Source organism: Rhinolophus sinicus, linkage group LG01 (assembly GCF_036562045.2).
Source record: "Rhinolophus sinicus isolate RSC01 linkage group LG01, ASM3656204v1, whole genome shotgun sequence".
Lineage (NCBI taxonomy): Eukaryota > Metazoa > Chordata > Mammalia > Chiroptera > Rhinolophidae > Rhinolophus > Rhinolophus sinicus.
The window spans coordinates 184250464-184272755 of NC_133751.1; the positions used below are offsets into that span (position 1 = coordinate 184250464).

General features: G+C 39.2%; 1 protein-coding gene across 1 annotated transcript; it reads left to right on the top strand.

Moving 5' to 3' along the window:
* The first annotated feature begins 273 nt into the window (after positions 1-273).
* CPO (carboxypeptidase O) lies at positions 274-19546 on the top strand. Its single transcript, XM_019727086.2, has 9 exons — positions 274-365; positions 4384-4477; positions 10235-10336; positions 11312-11416; positions 12309-12419; positions 13479-13569; positions 14687-14889; positions 18216-18300; positions 19144-19546. Exons 1-9 carry the CDS (start codon positions 298-300, stop codon positions 19404-19406), a joined length of 1122 nt encoding a protein of 373 aa, XP_019582645.2. The 5' UTR covers positions 274-297; the 3' UTR covers positions 19407-19546.
* The last annotated feature ends 2746 nt before the right edge of the window (positions 19547-22292 follow it).

The window sequence follows — 22292 nt, forward strand, 5'->3', positions numbered from 1 at the left end:
AAATAGGGAAGAAACTTCTCTCTGGACCTGGCGGAGTCAAGGGCTTGTGTAAACTCAGTTTTAGAGGAGAAATGAAAAACCAAATGGTAGTGCTTTCCACTACTTAAAAAAAAAATCTGTTTGAGGACATGGTGGAGTTAATGAAGCCGCTATTCACATATGTTTCTGCTGAGATATCAATTAACTACCTTATCTTATCTTGATGGTGGGAGCCAACCCCTAGATGCATTCTCAGAGACACTTGATCTATTGGCCTGCAGGAGAAGCCCAGGACTTTCTAGCTCTGTCTACAGAAGAATGAAGCCTCTGCTTGGTACCCTTTACCTCTTGGGGATGCTGGTCCCTTGGGGATTGGGAGATGATAGGTGAGTAGGAAGTGGGAAGAGGGGCTCACTATTATTATTTAAACTGTCTAAACAGAAAGTTTTTTTCAAGATCAGTGCAGCTGGATTCTCCCTATGCATACATACCACCATAAGAAGAATAATGATCACTGAACTTTTATCATTAAACATTAATAATCTTTGAATAAATGAATAAATATCTAATAAACATTTCTTAGCACAATGTATAATAAATATCAACAGATATGTCATGTTTGTGATTAAAAAAGGAAATTATAATGAAAATTCTATGTCCCTTATTTATATGGTTTCTCATCGGTAAATCACATTCTAATTATCAAGAAAAAATGTTTAAAACTACAAAATAGTTTCAACAAAAGATAATTATTGCTAATATTTCTGGATAGCTAGCTAGCTAACTAATTATACAGTACTGTTGTCAAAATTTTTCAGTTAAATTGGTAAAAAATTTTCTATGATATTTACAATTCATTTAAAACACATTGCAACTGCTAATAATATTCCATCATTGTTACCTTATGGGGCATTTATTTGATTTCTACTTTGTTATTTTTACAAATAATGCCATGATGAGCATCCAGCTACATCATTTTTTTTTGGCAAATCTTTGATTATTTTCTTAATGTAAGTGATAAAAAGTGTTATTACTGGGTCAGGAGCTGAGAAAATTTTAAGAATCTTGTTACACATTTCCAATTTGCCCTCTAGAAAAGTTGCATCAGTTTATACTTCCAACAACAGTATATAAAAGTACTTTTTAAGTATTTGCCAATTTGATAAGTGAACAATACCCATAGATGACTTCTTTTGCATTTTGTTGATTTCTAATAAGGTTATTTTGTCTTGTTTATTACTAATTTTATTGATTTATAAATTGCCCGTTCATGTCATTTGTCCATTTTTGTGTTTTTTCTTATCATAATGAATCATAACTTCCATAAATATATACTATGTATTGAACTCTCTCTGTGTGTGTGTGTGTGTGTGTGTGTGTGTGTGTGTAGTGCAGTTTCTATATAAAGTATAGTTTCCCTTGTTAATATGTAACTCAGTATTTTGCTCATTTGTTGTATCTCATCAAGTCTGTATAGTTATAAAGTGTTTCTTCTTTTTCTTCATGGTTAAAAAGTCTTACAACAAACGTTCTCACAGAACAGAGAAATACACTCTGATTTTTGCCCCAGACTATCTCTGTGATCTCAACGTGTCCCTTAGCTTCATAGGCAGCCTGATTTCATATATATAGAGAGTCCAGGATCTATGTGATATCAAAAACCTGTTTGGACATTGGCTTTTCATTTTTTCCATTAGTTTACTTGGCTTCATATAGATACTGTATTTACCTCCCTCTGAGAGTATTCATCTATAAATTAAAGACAAAGATGCTTACATTTTTTTATAGAACTTTGACTAGGAAAAAAATCAACTTGCTTAAAAATATCAAGAATCTTAAAACTTACACACCCTGCTTCTGGAAATCTAGACTAGGGAAATAAACTAAAGTATGGATAATGGAATATTATTCATCCATTAGAGTAATAATTATGAAAAATATAATAGCATGGGAAAGTACAAGTTTTATGCTAAAGGAAAGATGCAAAATACAAAATGTGATAAAATATGTAGAAAAATATAAGAAAAACTATGTACCAAAATGGTAATTATCTTTGTTGAAATTTTTTCTGTCCCTGAACTATTCTCCATTTTGCAAACATTCTACAATGAAAATTCATTAAAACTTTTATTTAAGAAAAAAAAAATTGCCAAGCCTAGGTTAAATTATGGAAATGATTCAGTTCAGGCAGTGAGACTCAGATGGAACAGCTTCCGTAGGACAGCTCTTGATGACTACATGACTACACTGGAAAGAAACATTTCTAATCTGCTAGTCCTGATTCTAATTTGCTGTTTTCATTTTCATTATTTACTGATATAAAATAATGTCCACTTTCATAGAGCTCTGACCAACTCAAAACACAGATTAGCTGCCATATTGATGCTCTTTATTCACTATGATTGATGTAATGATAGTCTAGAAAACTCACGCTTCACAAAGATGACAAGCTCTATCATCTTTCTCTCATATGTATTACATATGCCCCAAAAAAGTATAAATCTGTTGAATCATTTGGAATTTAGCAATATGAATTAGATGCCTTGAGAATGTTCATTCTGTTTGACCTACTAATTCATCTTCCTGGAATGTAACTCAAAGAAATAAACAGAAATGAGCACAAAAATTTATGCAAAAAGCCACTAATTCCAGAATTATTTACAATAGCAAAAATCCAAAAGGGGAAACAGCTTTAATATGCAGTACAGATGACAATATTTAAATAAATGATACTATGTAATATATACTTACTATCAAATATAGTCAGTTTTTAAGTATAATGTGTATGAAGAGTTTTTATTGGTTTGAGGAAATGTCTCTAGTAGAATATAGAATACACAGGAGTGAATACAAAATTATAGATAGATATAATCTGTACTGTGTTTAGGAAAAAAAATATTCACAGATAAAAGCTTGACAGGAAATATGCCAAATAGCAACAGGTTAACTTAGAGAGGTGAGAAGATTGAAGATTCATTTTTCTCGTTTCCATTTTTCTCCTTTCCATTTTTCTCCTCCTTTTTCTCTCTAAACTTTCGCAGTATTTCACTACCAGTATAAGCATATGCTAATTTCGTAAGCAGGAAAAAAAAGTTCAAAAATACTTTACTGTCATGAAATCCTTATGAAACCATTTCTTTGCTAAGTGTGTGAAATACAAAATTTGCCTCAATCATAATTCATTGCTAGTTTTTTTGCTTCTTTATACATTCCAGTCAAAATTTCATCAATGTTTGATCTTCAGTATTTATTAATAATGTACCCCAAAGGATTATTTTCTCTGTTAGACATTTTATGAATTCTTATTTAAAAAGAATACACAAAGTACAATAATCTTTTCATTTGATTGGTGAGATAAGACTGGTGGTAATTTGGGGGATTAGCTAGCTTTTTCCTTCCCTCCCCACATGTATTATACATTGTACCAGAAATTGTCTAGAAATAGGGGAATGTCTTTTCTAAGTATATGGTTTAAACATTGCCTGAACTAAGTGTTTGGATTTCTAAGGTTTAAGTATTATGTTTAATTTCATGCAAAAGAGATAAGCACTTTTAATGTCATGGATTTTCACTGAAATCCCAGACAGGTCATGTTTTTTTGCGTATGACAGGGACCCAGTAGTTCAATGCCGGCCTTAGGGGGCAACATACACATTTTGCACACCTCAGCTGGGGGAAAGCCAAACTTTGGTGCTTGCGGGTGTACAGTTACCTTTAATCTATCCCTTTCTATATATGAAATTGCCAGGGAACACTAGTCCAACTGAAACAGGAATTCATCAAGTGCTAGCCCTGCTTTTTACTATACTCACTTTCCTATCACTGAGAACATAACTGTGATAAAGCCAGACCCAAACATTTGATGAACGACACGAAGGAAGAAACCGGGTTGCTCTGAACAGCCGCCATCCCTGGTTCCAACACTATCGTGAAACCATTTCCAATGATCTCATTTCCTGGCAGGACATGACAGGCAGGACAACCAGTTCAAAGAATGAGGAAGAAGGGAGGACTAAAAAGATATCCTTCTTATTTGTTGCATTCCCTCTCCTCTCCTCATTCCGAAAAAGCACTAAAATTATTTTCCAAAGAACTTATACTGCAAATACTTATTTTGCTCGCTTTGTTATCCAAAGCAGAGACAGAAAAAAGTGTTCAATGGGCTAACAAACATTTTATGTCTAATTTCTAGGGTCTGATAAAAACAGGATTTAGCCTATGTAACAAAATCTTCAGGGGAAAAAAAATAACCTGGAATAATAGTATTTACCTTAAGGAGGTAAATGGCTTAAGTCCTCCATATGCTGTGAACATTTGTTTCTACTACCTTTTTCACCAGCCTTCCAACCTTCATGAGATGTCGGTTTCTTCAGTGCTTTCTGTCTGACTTTCTGCCCTTTGCAGATCGCGAGTACAACACAGACAAGAGGCTGTGGACAAGACTCCATGGAAGAACCTGGAGACCTATTCTTATAACAGATACCACCCCATGGAGGAGGTGAGCAAGTATCCATGGCGGGGGGTGGTGAAGGTTACAACCACCTTTAGGATGGGCAGGAATGGTTCACTGTTACTATCCATGGTCTAGAGAGGCTCAAAATGTGAGGTGGAGATTTGCCTGGGCACTGAGGTCAAGGGATTCCCAAATATCACCCACCAACCAACACCACTGAAGCAACAAATCCTGTTGACAGGAAATAAAAAGGCAAATAAACAACAAAACGAAACAGAAGGGAAAGAACACCCCAACCAGTTTTGCCAGTGTGAACATAAACCAGAATTAACCTTTACTCTCGCTCAGCAAGTTCTTGGCCAGTTTAAGCAGGACGGAGCCAATGTGTATATTGGTGTGGGATATGGGGTGGAAAAGCCTTATGGCTGAATCATATTTAGCTGAAAACGTGGTAGTTCTTGTTGGATGCAAGAGACAATCAAGTTTTTAAGAGAAAAGAAGTTTTTCAAAGAAATACGTATATTGTTACTAAGATAAGTTTGGTAATTTCCAAAACTAGTTACAGTAAGAAAAATTAGCTATATACACAAATATGTGGGGGGTGTATGTATGACATTATGCAAAACTTTTTTTTGAAGTATACGTTTTTAAAAATAGAATTGCTGGGTTAAAAGATATGCGCATCTAAAGTTTTTTCTTCTTTTTTTTATTAGTTTCAGGTGCACAAAACAATGTAATATTTAGACGTTTATCATTTATATCCCTCACACAGTGCTAACCCCCCTCCCCCATCCACAATCCCTCTGACATCACACACAGCCATTACATCTCCACTGTCTCTATTCCTAATGCTGTACTCCGCTTCTTGTAAGTATATACACACACACACACACACATATGTAAACTTGTAGTTGACATTCATTATTGTTCAGCTTCAGCTTCAGGTGTACAGTGCAGTGATCAGGCATCTACATCTTCCCTGAGGTGGTCTCCCTAATGAGACAAGTGTCCATCGGATACCCCACAAAATCTTTACAACATTATTGATTACATTCCCCAAATTAACTTTCGTAACCCCGTGGCAATCTTGTGGTTACTGACTGTGCTTTCTAATCCCCTCACCTTCCCCCTTATCCCCACCCCCCCTCCCATCTAGCAACCCTCAGTTTTTCCTCTGTCTCCAAAACTGTGATTAGTTCATTCACTTATTCTTTTCTTTAGATTCCACATATAAGTGAGATCATATGGTATTTGTCTTTCTCTGTCTGACTTATTTTACTTAACATATGTTCTCTAGGTCCATCCATGTTGTTGCAAATGGTAAGATTTCTTTCTTCTTTATGGCTGCGTAATACTCCATTGTATAAATATACCACAGTTTCTTAATCCAGTCATCTACCGATGGGCATTTCGGTTGTTTCCGTGTCTTGGCTATTGTGTATAGTGCTGCAATAAACATAGGGGTGCATTAATTTTTTTGAATTAGAGTTTTGGATTTCTCTGGATAGATAACTAGGAGTGGAATTGCTGGATCATAAGGTAGTTCCATTTTCAGATTTTTGAGATACCTCCATACTGTTTTCCATAATGGCTGCACCAATCTGCAATCCCACCAATAGTGCACAAGGGTTCCCTTTTCTCCACATCTGTGCCAACACTTGTTGTTTGTTGATTTATTGATGATAGCCATTTTGACTGGGGTGAGGCGGTATCTCATTGTGGTTTTTATTTGCATTTTTCTGATGGTTAGTGTGGTTGAGCATTTTATCATATGTCTGTTTGCCATCTGTATGTCCTTTTTAGAAAAATGTTTCTTCATGTCCTCTGCCTATTTTTTAATTGGGTTGTTTGATTTTTTGCAGTTGAGTTGAGTGAGTTTTTTATAAATTTGTGATATTAACCCCTTATCGGATATATCATTGGCAAATATCTTTTCCCATTCAGTAGGATCCCTTTTTGTTTTATTGATGGTTTCCTTTGCTGTGAAAAAACTTTTTTAGTTTGGTGTAATCCCACATGTTTATTTTTTCTCTTACTTCCCTTGCCTGAGGGGATATATCGGTAAAAATCTTACTCCAGGTAATGTCTGTAAAGTTTCTTCCTATATTTTCTTCTAGGAATTTTATGGTTTCAGATCTTACACTTAAGTCTTTAAGCCATTTTGAATTTATTTTTGTAAATGGTGCAAGGAGGTGGTCCAGTTTCACTTTTTTGCATGTGTCTGTCCAGGTTTCCTAGCACCATTTATTGAATAGACTGTCTTTACCCCACCGTAAATTCTTGCTTCCATTGTCGAAGATTAAATGGCCATATAGGCATGGATTTATTTCTGTGCTCTCTATTCTGTTGCATTGATCTATGTGTCTGTTTTTATGCCAGTACCATGCTGTTTTGATTACTGTAGCCTTCTAGTATAATTTGATGTCAGGTATTGTTATACCTCGCACTTTGTTCTTATTTCTCAAGATTGCTGAGGCTATCTGGGGTCTTTTATGGTCCCATATAAATTTTAGGATTATATGTTCTATTTCTGTGAAAAATGTCGTTGGTAGTTTGATAGGAATTGCGTTGAATATGTATATTGCTTCTGGGAAGCTCTTCATCTCTCCTTCAATTTTAAATGATAGCCTTGTTGGATAAAGCAATCTAGGTTGTAGGCCTTTGTTGTCCATCACTTTGAGTATCTCCTGCCACTCCCTCCTCGCTTGCAATGTTTCTGTAGAAAAGTCATTTGATAGTCTTATAGGAGTTCTTTTGTATGTAACCTTCTGTCCTTCTCTTGCTGCTTTTAGGATTCTCTCTTTGTCTTTAACCTTTGCCATTTTAACTATAATGTGTCTTGGTGTGGACCTGTTTGGGTTTATCCTGGTTGGAACTCTCTGCACTTCCTGGGCTTGTATGTCAGTTTCCTTCACCAAGTTAGGGAAGTTTTCGGACATTATAACTTCTAATATGTTCTCAATCCCTTGCTTCCTCTCTTCACCTTCTGGTATTCCTATGATGCGCATGTTGCTGCGCTTGATGTTATCCCAGAGGTCTCTTAAACCACCTTCATTGTTTTATATGCTTTTTCTTTTTGTTATTCTGTTTGGGTGATCTCTGCTAACTTGTCTTCTAAGTCGCTGATTCAATCCTCTGCTTCATCTAACCTGCTGTTAATTCCTTCAAGTGAGTTCTTTATTTCAGTAATTGTGTTCTTTAGTTCTAACTGGTTGTTCATTATGATTTCTCTATCCTTTTTTATGTCGTGCTCCTTAAACATTCTTATCATCAGTGTTCTGAACTGTGTCTCTGATACATTGGTTACCTCTATTTCATTTGGTTCCAATTCTGGAGGTTTCTTCTGTTCTTTTATTTGGGACATGTTTCATTCTGGCTGACTCTCTGTGTTTGCTCCGATGTATTAGGTAGATCCCCTCGGGTTCTTAGTTCTTGCTAGGTTATCTTAGGTAGTATGTGTCCTTTATATTTGACTTGCACCACTTCCTTCTTCTCCTTTATGTGTGCTCTAAAGGTGCTCTTGTGTTGTGTACATTTTCCTGTTAAAGTTGTCTTTAATTGCTTTCAGCTTGTGAGTAGGTGGGATTGACTGCTAGGCTGAGTAGTTTTGAGACTTGGCTCTGTCCACAGCAGGGTGTTCTGCTGCATGAGGGTTGACCACTTAGGTGAGGTTTGGCCTCTATGGGCTCTTGTGCCTGTGGAGAATTCCCTCTGGGTGTGTCACTTGTAGGTCAAACCCGGTAGTACTCTGGTTTGGTCTGGAGTTGGCCTCTGGGTGTATTGAATCTTATGCCTCTTAAGCTGGGCCCCGGTGTAGAGCAATTTCAGAACAAAGCAAATCACCAAGCACAACAACAACAACAAAGAAAAAATCAAATACATTCACATGTGAAAACAACCCATAACCTACACTCAACACAGGCAAAGATATCAAAGATAGAAAAACAAAACAAAACTAAAAAAGCAGTGCCAGTCTTGGCTTAAGCCCACCAAGTAATCTCCAGGTTGTCCTCTACTGTACCAAAGAGTCCTCTGTGTGTTGTGCATGCAGAGCCAATCACCTGGTGCCCAGAGTGATGTTGGGGCTGCAGATTTACATGAGTGGGGCTGAGGGGTCTGGATGGTAGTTTCTACAAAGTCAGTGCAATTTCTGCTCTTGTCTGCACATATGCGCATTGAGAGTATCACCACCAGCCCTGTGCCCAGTTCTCCTGAGTCTTAGGGCACTTCTTCCGTGTGTGTGTGTGTGTGTGTGTGTGTGTGTGTATGTAGGCAGGCCAGAAAGGGTGGGGGCTGGGGGTGGAGGAGTCTCTTCTCTCTTAGCCCAGCAAAAATCACACTCTTCCTGGACTCTTCTCTGGGTCAGAGCCACACACCAGTCTTCCCAGAGCCTGAGCACTATGGCTCCTCTGTAATCTAACACTACTTCTCAGTTCAGGGGACAGTTTAAGTCCCTGGAAGGGCAGGGGTAGGATTGGGAGAGTGCGGGGAGGGGCCCAGATATGGAGTTTGTGTCCTTTGTCTGACCTGGGGCCCAGCTGGAGGTCTCAGCTGAGGTTACTGCCTCAAATGCTGGATATGCTGCCCCCTCGGCAGGAGAGATCAGCTGTGGGACGCAGGAAAAGAGCCCACCTCCTGGCTTTTGTGTTCTCTGTTCCATCCTGGGATCCCCTGCGTCTCTGCAGCCACGGGTGCCGGCCGCATCTCCACAGCTGCGGATGCGGCTGTCTCCCCACTCTGCTTCTTCCCTTTTCCCCTGCTCGCCCAATTTGCCCACCTTCAAGTAATCCTTGTGAGTCTCTTAGCTGTTTGCGTGATGAGCAGAGAGTCCTTTGATGGGTTATAGATGTCCCGTTTGTGATAAGATCTGGAGGAGAACTCAAAAAGTTCGCCCCGTTGCCGCCATTCCTATGACGTCACCTACTATATAAATGTACAAGTTGTCCTCCATATAGACTTTACCACTTATTCTGTCAATATTTAGAAATATGTTATTATTTTTCAGAATTTGTTTCAAATAATACAAGAAAAAATTTAAAGTACGGGAGATATCTTATTACACCCCTATGACTGTCTTATGTTTGTGAATTCCCTTATTCCACTCACTCGTGTAGAACCGTGGTTATTGACTTACAGGCAAAAATGTAAGACCTTTCCTTTCTATGCATGTTGTGAGACTTGTAATTAAATCAACATCTATTCAGCTCTCCCCAGTTTAATCAAAATGGTTATCTTGGGCTTGATTTAGAAACTTCTGTTGGCATATTCTGTGAAGGACATATCCAACTCATCTCTAATCTTGGAACCATGGAAGTTAGCAAAGTATTTTGCTGAGATCCATAAAGACTGAAGAAGACCCTGCAAAATAAGCCTGACCTGAAATTTCTGGAATGATTGGGTGCCACATGAAATCTAAGTCTGGTGGCCATTTGAAGGATGTATTGTTGTATAACGTTTCTGAAGTATTATCAGTGGGTTATCGAAATTGTTCATTCTCAGCAACTTGTTTGTAAAGTTCAACAGGGTGGCCTAAGACCTATGTCCGAGTCGATTTTTAGAGAAAACGGGAGAGGATGGGTAATAATTCATTGGTTTAGTCCTTTGGTTGTTTAGCACACAGCTATTGCAATGCAGAAGAAAGAGTACAGAGTTCAGTATCTGAAGGAAAGAAGCAGTTATCTTAATTAGAGGCAAGCAAACAATCTTGGTACAGAGTTCAGTATCTGAAGGAAAGAAGCAGTTAATTAGAGGCAAGCAAACAATCTTGTTATTGATACCTGCGATCCTCCCTGGCTGTTTCAGATCTATCAGTGGATGAACCAGATAAGTGAGAAGCACGCAGAAGTGGTGACACAACATTTCCTGGGGATGACCTATGAGACTCGGCCCATGTATTATTTGAAGGTGAGTGAGAAGGCTGAAAATTGTTACTGGGGCAGAGGGGTCTCTCCCACCCAATCCAAGGATATTTGTTTACTATTCAGGGGCTCTAGTCAGAAATGTAGACACTGTGAAAAGAAGCAGTCCAGAAAGACTTTGCCTTTTCCACCCCAAACTGGGCTTTTAAAATTCAAAACTTAGAAAGGCTTCATGTTAATTATCTGGGTGGAATCGAGTTCTGGAGCAAAGAGAATTTGGGATAGTTCGGTGGGACCATTGGGGTAGGATTTAAAAACAGTAAGACCTAGAAGTAAAAGAGCTTATTCCTTTGTTTTCTCCATGCTGGGCCTACCTCACCCCGGCTGAGGAACTTGGAATCGTGGATGACAGGGCTGGACAGGAACTTAAACGTTTTGGCTGAGTGGCTGGCTCTGTGAAGCCCTGGGTGCCTCCAGGCTTTCATGGAGTTGGGAGAGGAGGGGCTGCATAGGGAAAACACCCTACTCATGCATACACCAGAGCTAGTTCACTTTTCACGTGTATTTTGAGTTTTAAAAAAATATGTATTGTTCTTTTTAAAAACCTTATTTTCCATAAAAAGGATCAAAAACCATAGACAACCTTCAGCTTTTGGTTCCTTCATTTTATGGTTGAGGGAACCAAGACCCAGGGATGCAAAGTAACTTGTACAAGGTCACACAGTCAGATAATAACCTAGCCACGGCGATAACCCGATCTCTAGCCTCCCTACAAGGCTTTGGGTGGGGGACATGGGGAGTGAGCATGTGGTCCTAAGAATAACAGCCCAGGTAAACAACAGGGGTAACCGAGGAAGGGTCAGGAAGGGTCATATTGGTAGGTATCTCTGCCAGAGTCCTCGTCTCAGACTTGCAATCACAGAGTAGAGTAAGCAAGGGAAATAAAAAACCTGCTAACTTTGCACAGTGGCTTACAATAATAAGTGATTGTTTGGTAATGGAGCACAGATGTTCCCTTCAGATCAGCCTGCCATCCAATAACCCCAAGAAGATCATTTGGATGGACTGCGGAATTCACGCCAGGGAATGGATTGCCCCTGCTTTTTGCCAATGGTTTGTGAAAGAAGTAAGTGTCTTTAGCTCTCTCAGAATGGTTAACCACCCCACAAAATACCTGTCGCATCTTGGCTTTATAGAAAGCTTCATTCATATGTTGACAATGCAAGTCTACCGAGCTATTCCTTCTCCCAGAGGGAAATGAAATTAATAAATAGCTTCGCTGAAAAGTGAGGTATTCTGATCTTTTCCTAGTGCATACAAAATCATGTTTATTGGAAGGTCAATATATCTAAGAAAGAAGAAGGAAATATATCTTGGAAGTTAGAGATGAGTGAATGCTGGTGCTGCCTCTTTCAAATAGTCTTGGGCAAATTTTCCAACACTAAAACCCCTAGTTTCCACCTGCAATAGGAGGATGAAATGACTACTTCAGGGGTCTGTTGTATGGATTAAGAGATTAACATATGGACAATCAGTAGCACAGTGAATTTTTATGTATTCCCATACCCCTCCCTTGAGGGAATAAAAAGCTTTCAAAAGTAATATAAGATACTTTTTGTGTCAGTCTCTTCAGAAATCCAAACATGAAGAATTTAACCCATAAAGAGAAATTCTTAATTGGTTCCTAGACCGACAGCATAAAAATAACTGGGATCTTGTTAGAAATGACAATTCTGAGGCTCCACCTCAGACCAACTCAGACCTAGCGGTGGGGGAGTAGGTGTGGGAGCGGAGTCAAGCAGTCTGTATTTTAACAAGTCCTGCTGCTTATTCGGATGCACACTGAAATTTGAGAACCTCCACCATCACCAATAGGCAAAAGTGAGGTGAGCTGGAGGGTGGAGGGAAGTTGGTTGGATATGTGGTCATCTCTTATGATTCAGTTGAAATCATTAAAAAATGAAGAGAGAAAAGACCGCTTTCCAGCATCATTCCAAATGTTTCTCTTAAACTTCCAGATTCTACAAAACTATAAAGACAACTCAAAGATAAGGAGGTTCCTTACGAAACTGGATTTCTACGTGCTGCCAGTTTTTAACATAGACGGTTATATCTACACTTGGACAACGGTGAGTAGATGGCGTTTGGTCCTGGGATGAGTTCATAAGCTAGATCTTGACTCAGGTTCATTTTTCTGACCTCGGTCATTGCAGCCATAGCAATGTTTTGTGGACGTGTAAAGAAAGAAACCCTATTTGGGGTAAAAGTCAACCGAACATTTTTAAGGCAACAATCTAAGTCAAGTTTAGTATCAAAGAGACCTTTTTAGAGTTGAAGTCCTCCACAGGTTTGCTTTGCTTGTTTGGACATATTCCCAGTTTTCTAGCCATATTTAACTTTTCTCCCACTCTGTCTTCTTAAAGTTTGTGGATGGCCTGCCACCTGGTTCTCCTCAGACCAGTTCTAGAAGCATGAGGGGCACAGATGATGTATAAATACTAACCCAGCCTTCGTCTTTCATTGTGATCATTTACACAGGGGGCAAACATCTCATAAAGCTTTTTACATAGCAGACAACTTCCGCTTTAAAATGTTTCCACAGCATATTACTCCACAAATAAGAGACTCTGTTTCTAGAGAACATTCATTCCTCCTCCCCCCCAAGCACTCCCCCAAAGGCTTTCATGGGACCCCTTTCTCTGCAACAGCCTTTCGCCCGGTATGTGAATGAAGTCCATCCCCGTGAACTTGTCTGGTGAAACTTGTCTTTATTCCCCTCTCCACGCACAGTCTTCTGTTTCCAGAGCTGTGCAGAGACTGTCTCTGATACATCTGGAACAGCCTTGTTCCATCTGCCAAGCTATTTCCCTTTCATCCTGTATCGCTTGGACTCACAAAATGACTCTCTGAAGCTTTCCCTGATTAAGCAGATCACGTCCCCCAGGCACTGCTAATCTGCTTGTGAGTAAAAGGCCTCGGATTTGATGGTTTACAATGTTCGTGTTCTTGGGGGTTGCTAGCCTATCGGCAAGAATAAAAATTATAAGCACAAGCTTCATCATATTACAGGCAAGTTCTTTCAGAGATTCCGAGGAATGACTATTCATATTGGAGGACCACCCGTCACGACTGACACTATGATTTATGAGACCTTCTGATGGCAACATCCTTATGTCCCTCTGTCACAGGATCGGCTTTGGAGGAAGTCCCGTTCATCTCATGATAACGGCAAATGTTTTGGGACAGATCTCAATCGAAATTTCAATGCATCCTGGTGTAGTAAGTACACGGTTAGCTGATGAATTGGTGAACAAAAAATGGAGTTGAGAAGCCAGGAAAGAGGTGAATTACTAAAGAGAGAACTTTTGAAAATAAGCGTCTAATTTTGTACAGCTTTCTGAGCTTCCCTCTAAAGAGATGTATTATCTATAGAGTAAAAAGAGGTAACACTTAAGTGCAGCACTCTTCTTCAAGTGAGGTTGGCTAACCAAAGGCAAAGGAGACGTAGACCAGTGTGAATATGTTTGAAATCCATCACTCTCTTTTGAAATATACAAATTGTCATAAAGAGAAAAAAATGCAGAGAATCATCCTTGCAGATTACTGTACAGCAGGAGGGCAGAAGTAAACAAGGTAAACATTTCCTTCTCCTGAAGGCATCTTCATGTTTCTGAATCTCAACATGCCCCATGAATTGGAAGTAAATAAAGAGTTAGAAATGGTGAGGAGCTGTCTGGTTAAAGACCAGATGGCAAGAGTTAAAATTCAGACGTAGTGGCTGTGTGATATTGGAAAAATTGCTTCATCTCCCTGTTTCACTTTTCTCTTATTTAAATGTATCCCACAGTAATACCATCTTACCAGCAGGTTGCTGTGGGATTAAAGGCGATGCCACACAGGAGAGGCTGAGCCCATGTGCACAGCATGTAAAAGGTGCTCAATGAATGATGGGCTTTACCATTTTTGTTGAGGACAGGCTACTTACTTACTTGCAAAATATCTCTAACAAGACTCAAACCAGTAAGACAGCAAGAGAGAAACTTAGGCCAATGAGACTATGTCAGAGTCTGGCCTCGGAACCTGAGAACTGGTTTCAGGGCCCACCACAAGCTTAAATAAAAGATTCCTGAAAATGCGATTCTATTTCACATCTTCCTTCCCGGGCCGTGTAAGCATGGAGTTTGTTTCTAAACCCAAATGTCAGCCCTTCTGCCTTTCTGAGTTGCTCCTTCAATGACTATCCTAGTAGACGAACTTAACCAGACTTACTTAACTAAGCAACGTCAACAAGCCCTGATTCCATCCACAGATGCCCTGAGCAAAAATGAGTCCTTGCCCTCTGTCAGTTCTAAACTGAGATCGTGATGCCTTTTTTGTGTTTTCCTGTGCATTCCAGGTATTGGTGCATCTAAAAACTGCCAAGATTTAACATTCTGTGGGACAGGACCAGTGTCTGAGCCTGAGACTAAAGCTGTTGCCAGCTTTATAGAGAGCAAGAAAGAAGACATTGTATGTTTCCTGACCATGCACTCTTATGGACAGCTCATCCTCCTGCCCTATGGCTATACCGAAAATAAAGCAAGTAACCACAAAGAACTGGTAAGACCAGAGCGCCAGAGCCTGTCGAGAAGCCTCCGTAGGACCCTTGCTTTCCTTTCCCTGATTTCCATTTCCAAGATTTTGGCTCCAGCCCCACTTTTGTTCTCTCTGCTCTTCCTTATTTTCTTTCTCCTGATTTTTACACCTTGCCAGATGCCTGCTGGGAAGGTTTCAGGTTAAATGCTGCTTTACCTACATTAATTAACCACCTGTTTCATAAAATGTCAAGTTGGGAGACATCTTAGGTCTTCGTCTATAATATAAATGAGATGACTATGTTAATAATCTGCAGGAATGTGCTTTCATTTCTGTAAATTCTCTTGAAGCTCCGTTCAGCAATTACAGCTTTTGAACTGTGCTTTAAAGAACTCGCCAGCTGTTAGTGGAATATGGCATATCTAAAATAACACGGCTAAATAATATCTACTCTCTTCTCTGCTAAACACAATGCTTTGTTTTCTTCTAAATTCTGCTTCTAGTATTTGCCTGGGAGTGTTTGTAAGGGGAAGTGCCAGTGAAATCCAAGCAGGGGCAGCGAACGTGAGCTCTGTCTCATCCAGGTCCTTCTCTGAAGCTGTGTTTACCTAAGCAGAATTGGTGGGCAGAATTGCTAAAAAGTACTTAGCGCTTCGCCCTTTTGTGAACCTGAGGACAATAGATGCGAGTCAAAGAGAGGATCAATTTCAGATTGTAATATTTGTATCTTTAAAAAATTTTTTTTTTCCAATTTTCAATTGTGGTAAGATACATATAACAAAAAATTTACCATCTTAACCATTTTAAGTGGATAGTTCAGTAGTGTTAAGTATAGTCAGGTTATTGAGCCACCAATCTCTAAAACTTCTCGTCTTGCATAATTGAAACTCTGTACCCATTAAATAACAATTCCCCAACCCCCTTACCCCTGGAAATCACCATCCTACTTTCTTTTTCTATGGGTTTGACTACTCTAGATATCTCATATAAGTGGAATCATACAGTATCTGTCTTTTTGTGATTGACTTATTTCACTTAGCATAATGTCCTCAAGGTTCATCCATGTTGTGTCATGTGTCAGAATTTCCTTCCTTTTTAAGACTGAATAATATTACATTGTATGTATAGACCACATTTCCTTTACCTATTCAACTATCAGTGGGCATGTGAATTGTTTTCACCTTTAGGCTATTGCAAATAATGCTGTTGTGAACATAGGTGTACAAATATCTCTTGAGATCCCACTTCAATTCTTTTGGGTATATAATCAGGAGTAGTTGCATCATATGGTAAGTCTATTTTTAATTTTCAAGGAACCATCATATCGTTTTTCCATAGCAGATACACACACCATTTTCCATTCCAACCAACAGTACACAACGGTTCCAATTTCTCCACATTCTGACCACCACTTGTTATGTTCTGCTAATCTTTTTTATTTTTAAAAAATAAACTCTTCATTGTCAACAAATGCTGGAATGGATGGAGACTAAGCTCACTCTGTGCTTAAGATCACAGAGGTCCGGGGACCCACTAGTTCTCTTACATGTCCTGTCCCTGTCCCACTGGAGCATGACCCATAAAACACATGTCTGGGCACAAAATGGAAAACGACTGTAGAGTTTTGCTAAAGGGAGTCTTTCCCCCAGCAGTCAAAAATAACATGCAAAATAAATTTACAATTTACAAAGGGATTTTACAGCCATTATTTCATCTGACACTCATGACAATATAATAAGCTCACTTTGGGATGTGTAAATTGAGACCTTGAGTTAACTATATTTCTAGAACCTCTAAAGGTAGTGAATGGTGGAGCCCAGACTGGAACTCATATCTTCAGACTCCAGAGGTTACATTCATCTGACCACCTCACACTGTCTCTTTCTGCTCAGGAAGTGTTTACAATTTCTAGAAGGGGTTATCAGTTTAGATGTTCAGTCTACTGTGTCCTACTTCCCCCTCACTTCTTAGCCCTAGAAGTTCCATTTCTTAGTATAAAGAAATCTGCAGGAACAGAGATTTCAGTTGAGAAGCCCAGAACTCTCTTTATTTTCCAGTTTCTGGAACGTTTGTCATAGATGTCTACTTTCTACTTAAAGGGATCTGTGACAAACACAAAGGAACCACCAAAGACAGGCCATGGTAGATCTTTGATGTGACAGGCCTCCCACCAGCAGAAAAAAGAGGCCCATGACCCCAGTATTTGTCTATGGAATTTCATTCCCTTCTTGGTTCAGGAAAACAGATACTATGTGACCATTTTGCAAGGTTTGTGTTCAAAGTTTAGAGAGTCTTGTGCTGCTGATTGGCTGTGTAGTTAGAGCCCTCTGGCCATAGGCTAGAGGGGACAAGAAGGTAGGAGGGACCTGGGGCATTAATGTTGCCATTACGGGAAAGTAACTAACTCTAAGATGGGAATTACAGACAACCCTTTAGTACTATATTCAGAAATTGGCAAACTGAATTGAGAAAGATTGCTTCAATGCTATATCATTTATAGTCTCAGGTGCTGAAGAGTTAACATAAACATTCATCTCCAAGAATTTTCAATTAAAAGACAGTGTAAAAATTTTGCCACTTTATCTTTACGTAATTGAAGCTAGCTAGCAGTGGCTTTAGGTTCTTAGAGGTAAGCTTTGATGGAGTGCACACAGAATCGAGCCAACTTTTCAAGGTTTCCATTTCTAGTATTATTTAAAACTACCAGAGACTAGTAATTAGTCTCTCTATATTTACAAAACCAAAGATGTGTAGAAATCATAATAAATATTATACTGTGTGATAGACAACTTGGCAATCACTATGTAGGGGAAACATAACTATATATAGCCTTGCTCTAAACTTCTCTGAAAATTAGAACAGCTATAAGAATTCTAATGTTTTACATGCTGACATTCTTTCCATTTGAACTCTTCCCATACCAACCCTGCATCCCTTCCCAAGCTTCTCCTCCCACATACATGCCAGGGCCTTCATCAACCTTATTAAAAGGTGACAATAGTCTATTTAGAGGTAATGAGACTGAAATAGGGTGATGGTCCTGGAACTGCAACTTGGTAACTATTTGAAAGGAGAGTCACAGATGACTGCAGGATTTCCCATGTATTTGGAGGAACATGATAAGCCAGAAATATGAAAAACCCTCACTTATTAGGGCGGAAGATGATGAAATTGGGTTTGAGAGGGTTGGTTTTGAAGTATCAGCAGGCTACCTATGTATAGATGTCCAATGGAAAGTGAAAAAGATGGTCTGGAACTCTGGAGATGGATTTGGACAAAATACCAAACCCTCTGGATGGTTGGTTTTATTTTTAACACCAGATATCTCTCTCTGCATTTCCCACCTCCAGATCCAAGTTGGACAGAAGGCAGCCACTGCATTGAAAGCAAAGCATGGAACCAATTATAAAGTTGGATCGAGTATAGATATTTTATGTAAGTATCTTTTTTTCACCTCCTCAATAGTATCTAAGTCACAAAAGAAGTCAGTGGACTTTGGGGAGTGGGGTGGGCAGAAGAGGGAGAGAGGAGTTCCTGGGATCAACAGGAAATTTTACAAATCAAAATGACCAAGGATAAAAGACAGTCTATACAAATCCAGAATTATGCTCTCTAGGGATAAGGTGTGAGCTCAAAGAAAAAAAATTAATACACTGGCTCAGACCAGAACTCTTTCTGGCTCCAGTTAAAAAGAGCTGGCAGGGAGAACGCACAGGAAGGATGTTTTCCAGTGGTCCTTGGTCAGTTGATTCAGTTCCCAGAGGACCCCTCAGACTAAGAAAGCAGAACAGGTGGGGCCCAAGAAAGGATCTTAAAAAAAAGAATTTAGTTAAAAGGAGAGTGTGCTGCTTTTCCCCATCCCCTACCACCACCTCCTCCACCCACCAGAAGACCACCTAGATAATATTTGGATAATATTTTTCCAGTTGGTTGGTTTGTTTCTGTTCCTTTATGTGTCGGTTTACATTTGCCTTAGAATATTAGTTTGTCCAGTCTTTGATTCAGCTGAGAAACAACCACACCTCTGCTACGTGCCAGGCATAAGCCCAGGTGCTTTGGGGAGAGAGGGGGAGGGGAGACAGAGAGGCTAAACAAGATGTAATTCCTGCCTTACAGGGGCTTACTATCAAGGAGAAGGAGAAGACAGCTTCCATGAGAACCTGACATGAAGGACATTAATTATTTTACTGGATTGAACCTTTATTCCTGAAATGGCTGCTAGAAATCTATGCTTTCACTATATAATTTCTAACTCTGCCTTCATGGTTTCATTTGTAGATGCCACATCAGGCTCTTCAAGAGACTGGGCTCGGGACATTGGGATCCCCTTCTCATATACATTTGAGCTGAGGGACAATGGTACATATGGATTTGTTCTGCCAGAAGCTCAGATTCAGGCCACCTGTGAGGAGTCCATGGCAGCTGTACTCTCCATCCTGGATGATGTGTATGAGAAATACTGGTATTCCAACAGTGCTGGAAAGATGACATCTGCCACCATAGTGCTGAGCCTGCTCGTGTCCTTCATGCATCTTCTCTAAGTGTGTCCTCCCCAAGCCTGCTCAGCCCCAATGGACGTGGAAGTGATTGCAGGGAAGGTGTTTGCCGTCCTAGAGGAATCAAAGAATTTAACTAAAAGTACTTTCTAGTTCAATAAAGGTAAATCGTGTTTGCGTTGTAATATTTGTTTTGCTGGGGATTAATTTTTATTACTTTAAAAAAGTATAATATTAGTTAGTGCTACAACAATGCTGCAAACCAAACCACTCTAAAATTCCATGGCTCATGAAGCTATAGGTCAGCTAGGATCAGTTTTGCTGATCTTGGCTAAGCTCATTTATGCATCTGAGGTCAATTTTAGGGCAGCTGCCCTGGGGTCTAGAGATTTTTTTTTTTCACCACCTAAATTCTTTGAAAATTTTGCTTGTGCCTTTGAGCCAGGTTTACACTTAAGTTTGTGTTTTTGAGTGACTAGCAGCATTCAGAAGATATGTAGCATAATCTTTCTCTCTCTATATATATAACTATTGCTGTTTTTATCTACTTATTTACTTAATTGTCCAAAAGAAGTGTTTTGAGAATCTACTATACAGATTTTGCTAAACTCTGGGATTACAGTGGTGAATAAGGTAGACAAAGTCCCTGTCCTCTTGGAATTTCTATTCCAGTGGCTGAACTGGAGGTGGTAGTCATAGATAGTTGGAATGGGTCCACTGTTGCATACCAGGCAAGCCTTAGCCCAGGGAAGCCATAATAATCAAGAGCACAAATCAGCTAAATATTGCAGCTTGTGACAGGTACTAGAAGAGAAATAAAGAGGAATTGGAGAGGTAAACAAGGGCCAGATTGGCTGCTTACGGGTATACAGGCATTTAATTGTGTTATGTTTTCTATGAAAACTTACGTGCTCTTAAGGTAACATCTATGACTGTCATTTCCTATGTATCTCCCTGTGACACCTTGATGTGGTTCTAAGCACTTGTCAGGCTTTGGACGAATGTTGTCGCTATGACTGGCTGACAGGGTATCCTTGGGTGTTCAGTCACCCATTTCCAAATTTCCTTGTTGGTCCTGTCACCATACACTCCTTGGTTGTAACCCTTTTATTGCCTTTCTTTGTCCTCTTTATTTCTTCAGGTTTTGCCAGTGTGTGTCTGATAAGAGTCAGGATGGAAAGTGTCAGAGGCCATGGGGCCTCATGAATCAGAGAACAGCTATTTACATAAAAATGCCAACTCCACAATTGTGGCACTGTCAGGAAGAAATGGTTGGGTTTCATCAATGGTCAACCTAGGAGGGAAGAAAACTAGTGTGACCAACCAAAGCCATATTCAAGAAGAAAGCCGAGGAGCTGTGTCTGGAGACTGAGGTTATCAGCTTTAATCTAGGCTGTGTTTTAGTTTGTAAGGCTGTCTTTTGACAATTCGGAGCTCTGAGTACTATAGGAGCTCTGATTTACAAAGCTTAATGCATGTCTAAAGAGTGAACCCATAGCAAATAAAGTTGGAAGAGAACAGATGGAAACACAAGCGGTCAACTTGCCTAAAACCTCCCACTAAGATTCTGCCAAGAATCAAGGACATACTCATAGCTTTCTTGGGGACTTCACATGGTTCTAAGGGTAGAGGAGACTAAGGACCATGATGTATTTTTCACTTCCTGTGAAAGGATCCTAAGAGCAAGGATAGATAGGTGATGAATGACCATAATGAACTTTCTTAAGGACATTTTCAACTCCCTGGCCTTAAATGGCAATAGTTTGGAAAAACTTCACTGCTGATACAACTAATGCAATCTTGAGACTATTCTGTGTTGTGGCATTTTTGTGTCTTGGATTTTATTTTACCCTACTTTAAAGCTAAGAAGTTAGCTTGTTACTGTTTCATGAATAATAGAAGACATGATGCCCCTGAGTCAGAGACAAAGGTCATTATTCCTCACAGCCCAGTAAGCTGTGCATAAGCATCAGTACGCTTACACTGCAGGAGATGTAGAGTCCAGGTAACACCTGCAAATGCAGTGAGGTGTGTTACAGGACAGAAACACTGAGCTGGAGGACTTCATTGCTTTTCCAGTAAGCAGTAAGCAACACTGATCTTTATTTCAGAAGAAGACATTTCCTCATCGCTTATGGTTGCTTCCTTGCTGCAAACACAACTCTGAGAAATGGACTAGGTAAAGAGTGGCCAGGGCCTTGCTTTCTTGGCATTGCCAGCAAAATGTATAGAAGAAACGGAGGCCCATGGCAGACTGTCTCCCAACAGGCTTTATGTATTAGGTTGAATCATATGAAATTGCTGTTTCCAAACATCGAAAATGTTTAAGTATTGGTGATTTTATATGATTCAACATAATATTATCGCAGTGCTAATAAAGGTGTCTTCATGATGCCTTTTAAAAGATTTTTTAGGAAATTTGAATATACTGCATTTTCTGTTACTATTTCTTTATTCCACCAAACTCTGTCAGTGCTTTTTTTCCTAACTATTGCTATATATGATCTAGATCTTCTTGACTTACAGGTAAATTTAGAGTTTAAGATGATGCAAAATGATAAATTCAAATGGTAGCCAAGCTTTTAGCTCTAATTTTTTATACATCAATGTTAAAATGAGTTCTATTTTTGTTTCCACTATGTGTGACCGAGCTCCTGTTTCCCTTCCTTTTCTTATGCAGTTTAGCAATCTTCTGATGTGTTACTGAAAATGCATTCTTCATATCACCCTAGTACTATTCTAATCATCTGCATATAATCTGAATCAGGCATAAATTTATTATGGCACAAAGAGAAGCCCACTGCTCAACTGTATAAATTTGTGATACTAAATACAAAGGAGTTTTTTTTTTAAAAAACACTAACATGAATTCATTATTAATTTCCATTACTACATGTAGTAATCAAAATACTTTATGTGTATTACCTTGTG

What these genes read in the sequence shown, in the direction of transcription:
- CPO (XM_019727086.2), top strand. Translation starts at nt 298, where the DNA reads ATGAAGCCTCTGCTTGGTACCCTTTACCTCTTGGGGATGCTGGTCCCT. An exon ending in CAAGTAACCACAAAGAACTG is followed by an intron (nt 14,890 to 18,215) that starts GTAAGACCAGAG and finishes TCCCACCTCCAG; the next exon opens with ATCCAAGTTGGACAGAAGGC. An exon ending in ATCGAGTATAGATATTTTAT is followed by an intron (nt 18,301 to 19,143) that starts GTAAGTATCTTT and finishes TTTCATTTGTAG; the next exon opens with ATGCCACATCAGGCTCTTCA.